At 63.1% G+C, this 11,228-nt stretch overlaps 2 protein-coding genes across 5 annotated transcripts; one reads left to right on the top strand and one right to left on the bottom strand.

Moving 5' to 3' along the window:
• Positions 1 to 696: 696 nt before the first annotated feature.
• On the top strand, positions 697 to 2,881 carry MDK (midkine). The gene is made up of 5 exons (XM_053899779.1): positions 697 to 814; positions 1,133 to 1,209; positions 1,374 to 1,541; positions 1,661 to 1,822; positions 2,539 to 2,881. The coding sequence occupies exons 2-5, from the start codon at positions 1,134 to 1,136 to the stop codon at positions 2,562 to 2,564; spliced, it is 432 nt and encodes a 143-aa protein (XP_053755754.1). The 5' UTR covers positions 697 to 814; position 1,133; the 3' UTR covers positions 2,565 to 2,881.
• CHRM4 (cholinergic receptor muscarinic 4) lies at positions 2,654 to 10,754 on the bottom strand. 4 transcript variants are annotated; one of them, XM_019412305.2, is made up of 3 exons: positions 10,416 to 10,754; positions 6,059 to 6,117; positions 2,654 to 5,486 (listed from the first exon to the last, which is right to left on the bottom strand). In XM_019412305.2, the coding sequence occupies exon 3, from the start codon at positions 5,455 to 5,457 to the stop codon at positions 4,021 to 4,023; it is 1,437 nt and encodes a 478-aa protein (XP_019267850.1). In that variant the 5' UTR covers positions 5,458 to 5,486; positions 6,059 to 6,117; positions 10,416 to 10,754; the 3' UTR covers positions 2,654 to 4,020. The 4 variants fall into 4 exon arrangements, with proteins under 4 accessions (XP_019267850.1, XP_019267849.1, XP_019267852.1 ...); XM_019412304.2 differs by lacking the exon at positions 6,059 to 6,117 and having other exon boundaries at positions 10,416 to 10,753; XM_019412307.2 differs by lacking the exons at positions 6,059 to 6,117; positions 10,416 to 10,754 and adding an exon at positions 7,437 to 8,396.
• Between the last annotated feature and the right edge of the window lie 474 nt (positions 10,755 to 11,228).

The following is an 11,228-nucleotide window of genomic DNA, read 5'->3' as shown; positions in this document are numbered from 1 at the left end:
CCCCCCCCAGCTCCCGCCCCCGAAAACCTGCGCTCCTGGAAAGGCACGGCGTCCCCTGCGTCCGAGCGCCTTCTCGGGGGCTCAGTGTCCCCCAGGCTCCCCTAACACTGAGCGGGGCATCTCCCTGCTCACTTAAGGAGCGACCCTAGGTGGGGGCTTGCGCTCCTTCCCCAGCAGCTAAGGGGGCGCAAAGGGCCGGTCCTCGACGGGGTTAGTCATCGGGGGACTGAGCCGCACATAGGCTGGAACGCGGGCCCCTCGCCGAGCGCCGGAACCCGTCACAACCCCGGGGTTACCAGCTCCCTCCCAGTCTGCATCCTCCCAGTCTCCCCTCCCCGGGAGGAGAGGCAGACGTCCAGCGGGGAAAGAGGACGGCCCCGGGGAGGGGGCGGGGGCGGGAACCTGGGGCTCGGGCAGGGGCCAGGGGTGCCGAGGCAGGGCAGAAGCTTGGGGCCGGAAGACCCCGGGCTCAGAAGACGGGGGACCGGCAGAGCCCGTCGTCTGAGCGCGGACGGCCCGGGCGGGGCGAGCGGGGGGTGGTGCGGGGATCCGCGGCGGGAAGCCGGGGTAGAAGCGCCCGGGACGCGCGGGGCGGGAGCGGAGGCGGGGACGCCGGGGTCTGGGGGCGGCGCGGGTTTGAGGGGAGGGGGCGGGGCGGGTCCTTCCTCGGTGGGGGGGGCGGGGGAGGGGGCGGGGAGGGGGCGGGGGCCCATGTGACCGGCTCAGACCGGTTCTGGAGACAAAAGGGGCCGCGGCGGCCGGAGCGGGACGGGCCCGGCGCGGGAGGGAGCGCAGCACCGCGGGCAGCGAGCGAGTGAGCGCGCGGGGTCCCGGCGGGCGTGCGGCGGCGGCCTCGGCCCCTCGCCCGCTGGGCCCCAGCCGCCCTGGGGGCCGGAGGCAGGGTGGGGGTCTGAGCTGCGTCCTGGGCTCCAGGCCCTCCCCAGGGAGACGCCTCCGGCTGTGCGCCCCGGCTAGCGGCGAGGGGCCGGCCCCAGAATCCTGCCGCCGCCCCGGCCCGAAGGCCTGGACTGTGGGGACGGGGGTGGGAGGTGCGCGCGTGTGCGGCCCCACGTGGGGAAGGGGGCAGGCGGGGGGACTCTGACCCGACCTCTCCCCCCACCCCCACCCCCAGGATGCAGCACCGAGGCTTCCTCCTCCTCGCCCTCCTCACCCTGCTGGCGCTCACCACCGCGGTGGCCAAAAAGAAAGGTGATACGGGGTGTGGGGGATTGAAGGAGGGCTGGAGACGGGCCAGCGAGGCTGGCGACCTCTGGCCTGGCCGCCGGGGTTCCGAGGCCAGGACCCCAGGAAACGGCCCCTGAGTGAGTCTCTCGTGCCGCGAGGTCCTGAGCTCCGTTCCCCGTGTGTCTTAGACAAAGTGAAGAAGGGCGGCCCGGGGAACGAGTGCGCGGAGTGGACCTGGGGGCCCTGCACCCCCAGCAGCAAGGACTGCGGCGTGGGTTTCCGCGAGGGTACCTGTGGGGCCCAGACCCAGCGCGTCCGGTGCAGGGTGCCCTGCAACTGGAAGAAGGAGTTTGGAGGTGAGGCGGGGCGCAGGCGGAGGGCAGGAAAAGGGGGGCACGGCCTCACTGAAACCTGGGGAGGTCTGTGGCCTCCAGCCACTGGGCCGCCCCGCTGATCCTGGGCACTCTCCCGCCAGCCGACTGCAAGTACAAGTTTGAGAGCTGGGGAGCGTGTGATGGGGGCACAGGCACGAAGGCCCGCCAAGGCACCCTGAAGAAGGCGCGGTACAATGCCCAGTGCCAGGAGACCATCCGCGTGACCAAGCCTTGCACCCCCAAGACCAAAGCCAAGGCCAAAGGTCAGGGAAGTGGGAGAGGGTTGCGGGGTCATAGCAGGGGGCGGGGGGGGGGGGGGGGGGCGGTGCTGCACCACCTGTGAAAGGGAACGGTTAAGCCTGAAGTTTTGGACTTTGGAGAAGGACTTCTTGACATCTCTGCACTTGGTTTCCCTGTCTGTAGAGATAGCTTAGGGGGCACATACCGAGGGGGGGCCGCGGAAGGTACTCAGGGGTTATTAAATCTTCTGGCCCAAGTGGAAGCACAAACCCGCTCTGTGGTGTTGGAGCATTTTGCTTAGGGTTCAGGGAAGTTGACTGACCTGGAAGGACTTGCCTTTGTCATCTCTCCAGCCAGAGGGAGCATTGGGTCAGCTTGGGTCCTTTCCAGTATTGAAAGGACTTCACAGCCCACACTTGTGCTATCCCTTAGCTCCTTCCTGATTCACAGCAGCCTAGAGAGGCCATCAGGGCAGAGGTGAATCAGCCCACATCTTAGGTGAGGAGGCCGAGACTGAGGGCGGCTGGGACCAAGAGCCTGAAGGTTTTCTGAACCCCCGTGAAAGTATAAGTTGGTGTGGGGCAGGTCCAGCATCAATATGGCTGCACTGTCCCCCTGGCCACCAGGTCAGCTGATCCAGAGCCACTAGGGGGCAGAATTTTCTCCCTGATGTATGTGCAGGGGGTCTCTCCCGGTCACCGGGACTCCTCTAACGCATTATTTCTCACTTGTTTTACAGCCAAGAAAGGGAAGGGAAAGGACTAGCGGCCGGGTCTGGATGCCAAGGAGCCCGGGGCCCGTGCCCTCCCTCCCACGGGGCCAAGATCGAACCTACCAGTGCCTTTTGTCTACTCATTAGCTTTATCAATCATACCCTGCTTCTTCCCTTTCACTTCTCCACCCCCAAGTGTCCCAAATGGGGAGGAACAAGGGACTGTGGACCGCTTGAGCCTCCTGCCCCAGAGGGATGTGATTCCCGGTACCCCCTTTTGTCCTTCCCCACAAAGATGCCATTACTAAGAAACAAATAAACCGTTGTGTTTTTTTCCCCCCAATAAAAGCTTTTCTTTTAATATATAAAAGCCCCTTCCCAGGGAGTTTGCTGTGGTAATTTGTTGGGGCGGGAACTGGTGAAGGAAAGGGAAGGCTGTGGGAACTGTGGCTTTTAGGGGCCGGGGGGCTTGGCGGTGAATGCTCCCCAGAGCTCATGGGAAAAGCAGAACGGTTATGAAAATTTCTCCCAGGGCCCCTACTGACTCCTGAAAGGGGACCCCCATCAAGTCACCTGAGCCTTTCAGTCTGGTCTTTCCAGGGGCCACACCAGGACTGGGAGGGAACCTGGAAGATTCCCTAGAACTGACACTCCGCATCTCAGCCACACTCAACCAAAGGCCTTTTGGTACGGCCCCGGCCCTCGCTGTCACTGAAGCCTGTGACAGTCAAGTCCGCCCCCATTCTCGCCTGTGACCCAGGCCTCCCTCACTGCAGAAGCCTGCTGGGAGAACTCTTCAGAATCCGTTGGGCCTCTCTGCTCAGCATGGGACCTCAGGAAGCCAGATCTCGGTTCCTGAGTGTGCACCCCTGACCTCCCAGCTACCCCATCCTGAATGTGCAGGGCTGCGAGGGGCATGTGGCAAGGGGCCCTGAGAGCCCACCCACCCAGAGCCTGGCTGAACAGCTGCAGCAAGGGGAGAGCTCTTCCCCTGGAACGGGACCCGGGAGGAGGGGCTGAGCCTACATGCGGGGTGCAGCAGGGAGAAAGCACCAACTACGGCACAATGGGGGACCCCAGCCTTCCACTCCTTTCCCAAGCCTCCTTTCCAAAGCAGTGGCTCCTTTGCTCCTCCCAAGGGGGATTCTGGGCTTTTACTTCCCTCCAGATGTCATTATTTCAGCCATGCTGGTTGGTCACAGTGGGGCAGGTGCCCCAGGAGGCCAGTGCCTCCCAGCTCCCTGAGGCAGGGCAACAGAGGTGGGCCAGGCAGTCTTGGTTCAGACGCTTCTGGGGCTGACCCTCCTCAGCCTGAGCAGAGATCTGGTCTCTCTGAATCCTGCCAGAGATTCTTCCTGAGCCTCACGGGGTCTTGGGGACCTCAGTTCTCTTCAGCGAACGTGAACACGGAGAGATGCTTCCAAATCTCTCCCTGACAGCCACGGGAGAGACCACATGGCTCAGCACACACACGTGACCACCAGCACCTTCTGGGGCACCCTTGCCTGCCTACCTGGCAGTGCCGATGTTCCGATACTGGCACAGCAGCAGGTGCCTGAAGGTCTTTTTAAAGGTGGCATTGCAGAGGGCATAGCAGGCAGGGTTGATGGTGCTGTTGACGTAGCAGAGCCAGTAGCCGATGGACCACACCGTGTCGGGAATGCAGCTCTGGCAGAAGGTGTTCACCAGGACCATGACGTTGTAGGGCGTCCAGGTGAGAATGAAGGCCAGCAGGATGGCGAAGATGGTCCGTGTCACCTTGCGCTCCCGGGCCGCCATCTGCCGCTTCTTGCGCACCTGGTTGCGGGCAATGCTGGCGAACTTGCGGGCCACGTTGGCCGCCGGACGCATGCCAGCTGGTGTGGCTGGAACGATCTCGATGGCTGTCACGCATTCGTTGCCCGTCTGCTTTGTCACAATCTGGATCTTGGACCATTTGGAGGCCGGGTTGAGGGCCCGCGGCTGTAGGGGAGGGGCGGGCATGGCAGGCGCGGTGGCCTCTGTGGTGGACAGCTCTGTGGGTGGTCGTTCCTTGGTGTTCTGCGTGGCACTGCCGGAGCTGGACTCGTTGGAAGTGTCCTTGTCGGCCATCGGGCGCGGCGGCGGTGGCAGAACCGGTGGGGGCGCCTCCTCTAGCTTGCCGTTGCGCAGCTCCTCTTGAGCGGCTTCCCCCGGTGGGGGTTTCTTGATGCTCTGCTTCATCAGGGGGCTCTTGAGGAAGGCCAGAGTCTTGGCCTTCTTCTCCTTAGGGCCCTCGGGCCGGTGCTTGTGAACCCGGCTGCGACTGGCCAGGGAGATGTGAATGTAGAGCACCGTCATGATGACCACGGGCAGGTAGAAGGCAGCGATGGCTGTGCCGAAGGTCACTGCTGGGTTGGACAGGAACTGGATGAAGCACTGGTTGTCTGGCACGGTCCGCTTGCCCACCACAAACTGCCAGAACAAGATGGCAGGTGCCCAGAGCACGAAGGACAGGACCCAGGCAGCGGCGATCATGAGGCCCGCCATCTTGGTGGTGCGCCGGGCCGGGTAGGTGAGGGGCTTGGTGACGCAGAAGTACCGGTCGAAGCTGATGATGAGAAGGTTCATGACAGAGGCGTTGCTCACCACGTAGTCCAGGGCCAGCCATAAGTCACAGACCACGGCGCCCAGAGGCCAGTAGCCCTTGATGATGTACACGGTGTAGAGGTTCATGGAGAAAGCGCCTATGATGAGATCGGCACACGCGAGGCTGAAGAGGAAGTAGTTGTTGACCGTCTGCAGCTGCCTGTTGACCTTGATAGACAGCATCACCAGGATGTTGCCCACGACAGTCACCAGGCTCAACGAGCCTGTCACCGTGGCGATGAATATCATCTCCACCGTCTCGTAGCGGTTGTGGGTCGATGTGACCAAGCGTACAGACTGGTTGCCCGAGCTGCCGTTGACTGGTGTGAAGTTCGCCATTTTGGTTAGCGGTAGTGGGCGGGCGGTGTCTGGAGAAGGAAGGAGAGAGAGAGAAAAGGATGAGCTGTAGAATTGGATTGCAGAGGTAACTCAAGGTGACAGAGGGACATCATCGCGCAGAACCTTAGAGAACTCCGACCCATCCCTTCGTTCATCTCTTACTGAGTGCCTACTCTGTGCAAGCACTGTTCTCGGTGCAGGAGTTACGGACGTGAATGAGACACCCGCGGCCCCCACTCTCACGGAGCTTACAGCCTGATCAGGGCAGACACACAGACACGTGAGCGACAAAAAAAGTGCTAGAACGAAAACAAGGCAGGGCAACAGTAGAGTGAGGGAGTCAGAGGACAGAGAGGGATGCTGCTTTGCTGGGTGATCAGTGAAGGCCTCTCCAAGGAGGTGATATCCGGACAGTGGCGAGGAGACAGCCATGTGAAGAGCTGCGGAGGTGGCTTACTCAGGGCCAATGGCCAGAGCAAAGGTCCTGAGGCACGTGTGGGGCACAGACAGGCCAGTGTGTGCAGGGCCCACAGAAGCAATGGGGACGGCTTGAGTGGTCCCAGAGGTCAGCATGTGGCTCCGGCCGGAAGTGTTCGTTTACCTCCTCGTTCTGTAACCAAACGTCACCAGGGGACCTGTTCTCAATCCTTACAGAAGGTACTGAGGACAAAGGCAAGGATACATATTAGCAGCTAATACTTAACTGTCTAAGTGTCCGGAACTTTCTGTGCTTTTTATAAATATTAATTTATTTCTTCCTCACGACGAATCTGTGAGGTAGAATCCTTGATTTTTCACTACTTACAGATGGGGAAACTGAGGCACGGAGATGTTAAATAACCTGACCAAGGTTCCACAAAGTCCTTGACGTGTTGCTGTCCCAGAGCTAAGGATTCTGGCAGAAGGAGGCCCAGAGAGCCAGAAGAGGCAGTAGTCCCACCTCGGGGAGGGCTTCTGGGATGACCAGAGGGGGCACGGAGAGGGAAGCCTCAAGGATGAGGAGGAGAGTGCCATGTAGCGAGGCTCGGGAGGCACATGCCATTGAGACATCCCCCCACCAGCCCTCCCTCCCAGCCCCAGTGCGGGGGGGGGGGGGGGGGGGCTCAGTGCAGGGGAGTTAGGGACTGTCCACAGCCAGCGGGAGTGGTGGGAGCTGAGGACATGAGGAATCAGAAGCCTAGAAGCCTAGAGAGCCTGCCAGCCAAGCAAAGGCACACATGGCTTCCAAGGGGCCAGGGCCAGCCCTCACCCCGACCGAGAACCCAAAGGAAGCCCGAAGGGAACCCAGAGCGTCTCAGGGGGAAGAGGGGCAGTGCTGTAGGGGAGTCTGTCGCAGCCAGAGCCCCCCCCCACCCGACCCCGCCGCCGGGCCCACCAGCACACCAGTGCCGTCCCCCCCCCCGCAGCACACGGCCTGCGCCCCCTCCCACCCAGGTTCCTCTTCATCTCTCCCCCGCCTTCCTCTCCCATACACGTGAGAGGGGCCCACGCCCGGCGCGCCGTGCCAGGGCAGCCGTTCAGCCCAGCCTCCTTCACACCCGCCAACATGCACACCATTACACACACGCACACGGGCCCCCTCCCAGCCCCGCCAGCCCTGAGCACTGTCGTATACACAGCGTCCGCGTGTGAGAGAGAGGAAGAGAGAGAGAGAGAGGCGGGGTGTGTGGAGCAAGGAGCAGTCCCGCTGCAGCCCAGGCTCCAAGGCCAGCAGGGTGTAGCTGTGTGGCCTTAGACAAGCCACCTCACCCTCCTGCCCTTCTCTTGCTCATTCACTATATAGAGACGACTGGGTCCTGGGACCCCGCCCAAGCAGCTGTGGGGATCAGCAACTAGACTTTCCATCTCCAGCATGAAAATGTGCCACAGGCTGAAGGCAGGTGTCAGGGTGACTCCCCCCGCCCAAGCCTGGCCTCGACCCCCCTCATTCACCACTGCAGACACAGCCCCAGCCTCCTAGCCTGGCATTTCATGCTCACCTGTCCAAACCCTTGGTTCCCAGGAGGAAAGGCTCAAAGAGGGGTGTGGCCATCTCCAAGGTCACAAACGAGTCAAGGGCAAAGATTGAACACCACCCTCCCTGGGGTCTCTGACAGCTCCTTTCAGCTTGGAGAGATTCCGGGTGTCGCCCTCGGAGCTGGGCCGCCAGCATGGAGAGGCTGCCCTCCCCAGGCACATGCAGGCAGGTGCAGGGTGGGCAATGGTCCGCCAGCTCCAAGGAGAGCCTTGCTTTCACCTCCCCAGGCCAGGACGCAGGCCAGCGAGATGGGAACAGGGTTGGAGGTGCCAAATATGAAAAACATAATAGCCTTGGTTTATTGAGTGTTAACTATGAGTCAGGAACCCCTCTGAGTGTTTTATATAGATTATCTGGTTTAATCCTTGCAGAAGCCTGATAAGGCAGGTACTAATAGTATCCCCATCTCACTGATGGAAGTATCTTTTTACAGATGAGGACAATGTTAATTAGCTGGCCCAAAGTCATCCAGTGTGTAAGTAGGGGCAGGGGCAGGATTAGAACCCAGGAGCCACCTTCTCAACCTCAACCCGCCTCAGGTTGATTTCCTGCCTCTACTCTCCACTGTTCAAAACCAAAGAACTAAGGATCCCCTCCCACTCCTTGCCGGCCCCCCTACTTGGCTTTCCCAGAAGAGAAGAGACCTCTTTCTTGTCTCCTTCCGGGACATCTTGTCTCCAAGGAGGTGGCAGGTGGTTTAGTTCCGCTCTGGGTCCTCTTGGGGAAGCTGCCAGCCCAGAAAAGGTGAGGCATGGTGTCTCCCGCCCCCCACACCACCATCTTTCTGGGGGGTCTCCCGGAGGCATTCAGACAGCAACTCTCTCTGGGGGCGTTTCTCTGTGATCCAGGCCCGCCCGAGATGTGGGGAGGAGGGAGACGCTGCCCAGGGCTGTGCACACCACTAGATGGCAATGTCGAGCCCTGGGTACCAGCTCCGGACTCCGGGAGGGCGGCCGCTCTTCGCCGCCGCCCCCAACTCCAACGCGACCGCGAGCACAGAGGAGGCTCCAGGGCAGGGCCTCCCAGGGGAAGGACGCGGTTCTCCCCACCCCTTCACCCCCTCCCCCGCCAAGCCCCGCCTGGGAGCTGCCCTCGACTCCACGCGGGTTCAGTGGTGGAAAAGTTAAGGGCGCCCGACTTACACTCGGCCCCCGCCGAGGAACATGTGGGCGGGAAGGCGAGTGCGAGTTCTGTTTGTGTGTGATTACTGGGGAGCGCGAGTAGAAGCTAGTAGCTGCATGTGCGTGTGTGCGCGCTCGGCCACGCCTGGATACCAGTGTGCCCGTGTGCGCGTGAGCAGGCCCGTGCCATGTGGACACGTGCTTGTGCATGCGTGTGCGGTCCCGGAGTGCTGTGGCCTGGGGGATGCACACGATTCGAGTGTGCCCTGTCCCTGTGAGTTTGTGTACAGGAGCAAAGGCAGGGTCCACAGTAGGTGACCTGACTCCGGTCCAAAAGCCCCTGCCAGGAGACTCAGCTCAGACTTTGGCTGTCTCAGCGCAGAGAAAATCAAGTCAAGAGCCAGTGTCTGGATCGTGCTCCGCTCGTGGGTGGGGAAGGGTCGTGGCCAGGACAGCAAGGTTAGACTACAATCTGGGCTGCAACGGTATCCTGACCTTGGGGCATTGCCTTAGCTGGCGCCCAGTGGTGTCCCCGGTCCCAACGCTGCGGTGTGGGTGGCGTCCCAGCCTGTGACTGACTTCTGTCGAGGGGCCGCTGCTTGAGTTGCCCCACTAGCCTTACAGGACACCAGGCTCAGCTCAGCCTGCCCGCGGAGCATTATGCCCAAAGGGTGCCCAGTCCGCCCGCGAGAGTGTACCAGCAGCACCCCAAAACACGGAGGCCCAGCCAGGGCTTGGGTCAGTTGAGTGTAATATTCTAACGCTCCCATACCAGACCCCACCAGAGAGGCACTGTCTGGCCCCAGCATCTTGAGTGGGCACCCGATTTCTCAAGCCCTGGGCCTGGGAAGACCTGGAGGGTATTATTTGGGCTCATCTAGAGGCCCCTCCAGAGGCTCCTCCAGGTCTCCGTCCTGGTCGATGGGGCCCTGGCTCTCTGGTGCCCCGCCCTCCCCCCAAAGCCCTAGCACGCAGTTCTTGCAGCCTCTGGGCGTGGGCACCATGCTTTCCCGGGTTCTGGAGCACCCCCCCCCCCCTTTTCCGGACGAGAACGGAGCGCGTGCTCTGGACGACGTGGGGAGGGGGTTGGGGTGTGGGTCCTTGGTTCTTAGGCATTCACTGTAGGGCTCTGGGAAGGCTGTGGCCCCTGAATCCGTCCTTGGGGCGGGAGAAGAGATTCAAGAGTTCACAGGAGGGAGAAGGAGCTCAGGAAATTTGGAATCGACATTGCGCTGACACTTCCGCCACTGGGCCTGGGGCTTGGCTCTGGCTCTCCCGGGCTCGGAGCCTGGGCAACCGCAGGGAGTAGTCCTGGAGTGGGGGAGGGGCACCGGGAGAGGGTAGGGGTGTTTCCGTCGGGGTTCAAGGTCGCGGATGGAGGACTTCGTGGACCGGAGTGGGCTGGCAGCTCCGGGGGTGGGGGGCGGGGAGACGGGCGGGAAAAAGGCTCCTTAGGGCTCCAGCGCCCGGCGCCCTCCAGAGCTGCCAGTGGGAGGGCTGGAGTGCGGGGTCCCGCCCCCGACGGCTGCTCCAGGTGCCTTGAGGGCTGTGGGCGGGCACCCCCTCCCCCGACCTCCTGAATGTCCATTCCTTCCCAGAGGCGCACCTGGAGAAGCTTCCGAGACTCTGGGTCTTTCTTCCAGCGGGGCCCCTCACCCACCGGCCCTGTGCAGCTCCCAGCACCGCTCTCGCCTCCAAAGGAGCCTGGGGACACGTCCCAGTGGGACTCGCCTCCGGGGAGCCTCAGAGGGTCCGAGAGCCCCGCGTCCTTCTCTCGCAACCGTGTCCCCCCGCCCCCGCTCCGCCGCGGAGTCACTTACCAGACACCTCCGCCCCGGTCCCCTCGCACCTGACAGACGGCAGGACCAGCGGGCGGCCCGTGGGCCAGCGGGCGGGGCGCACGGCCGGGCCGGGGGCGGGGACGGGGTGCCAAGGGGCGGCCCCTGCTCCGCCCGCAGCTCCCGGCGCTGTGGCTTCGACTCGCGCTCACGCTCGCACTTTTCCCCGAGCCGCGTGATGTCACGGGGAAGCAGCCAATCCTGGTGGGGCCGCGCCGCCCGCCCCGGACCGGCCACCCAACTGCGACGCTCGGGGGGCACCACCCGGGGCGTCGGGGACCCCAGCTACGCGCGCCCCTCACTGGAACCGGCCGGCAGCTCCCAGCTCGGGCACGGTGGGGCACCGCCCACGGTCAACAGTACGGCTTAGCGGGGGGCGCTGCCCTCCCGGGAGGCAGAGATGGGGGGAGGGTGGGGTGTCCGCGTTGTCATGGGGACGCGGCGCCCCCTCGCGGGGTGGGGAGGGAGCTGGCAGCCCCGTCTGGCTGCGCTCTCCGCCTCCGCTCTGACCAAACACCCGGGCCCCGGAGGTGGTCTTGCGCCCAGCCCGGACCTCACTCCCTACGGGTCTCCGCTCACAGTGGGACCTCGGAGGCGCGAGTGTTTGACCCCAACGAGAGGTTACGGGTGGGTGGGGTCGGCTCAGCCGTCACGGTTCCGTCGGGGCGGAGAGCCGAGGGCCGGCAGTTTCCAGTCTCAGGGCAGCATGTTGGCCGCCGGGCAGCCAGAGAAGAGGGGCCGTCGGGGCCTGGGAAGGAGCTGGAGAGAAGACAGGCAACAGTCCGCCAGGGAGAA

This window comes from Panthera pardus, unplaced genomic scaffold (genome assembly GCF_024362965.1).
Source record: "Panthera pardus isolate Hobbes unplaced genomic scaffold, ASM2436296v1 HiC_scaffold_12, whole genome shotgun sequence".
NCBI classification, from domain to species: domain Eukaryota; kingdom Metazoa; phylum Chordata; class Mammalia; order Carnivora; family Felidae; genus Panthera; species Panthera pardus.
This window is presented reverse-complemented; position numbering and strand designations above follow the sequence as displayed.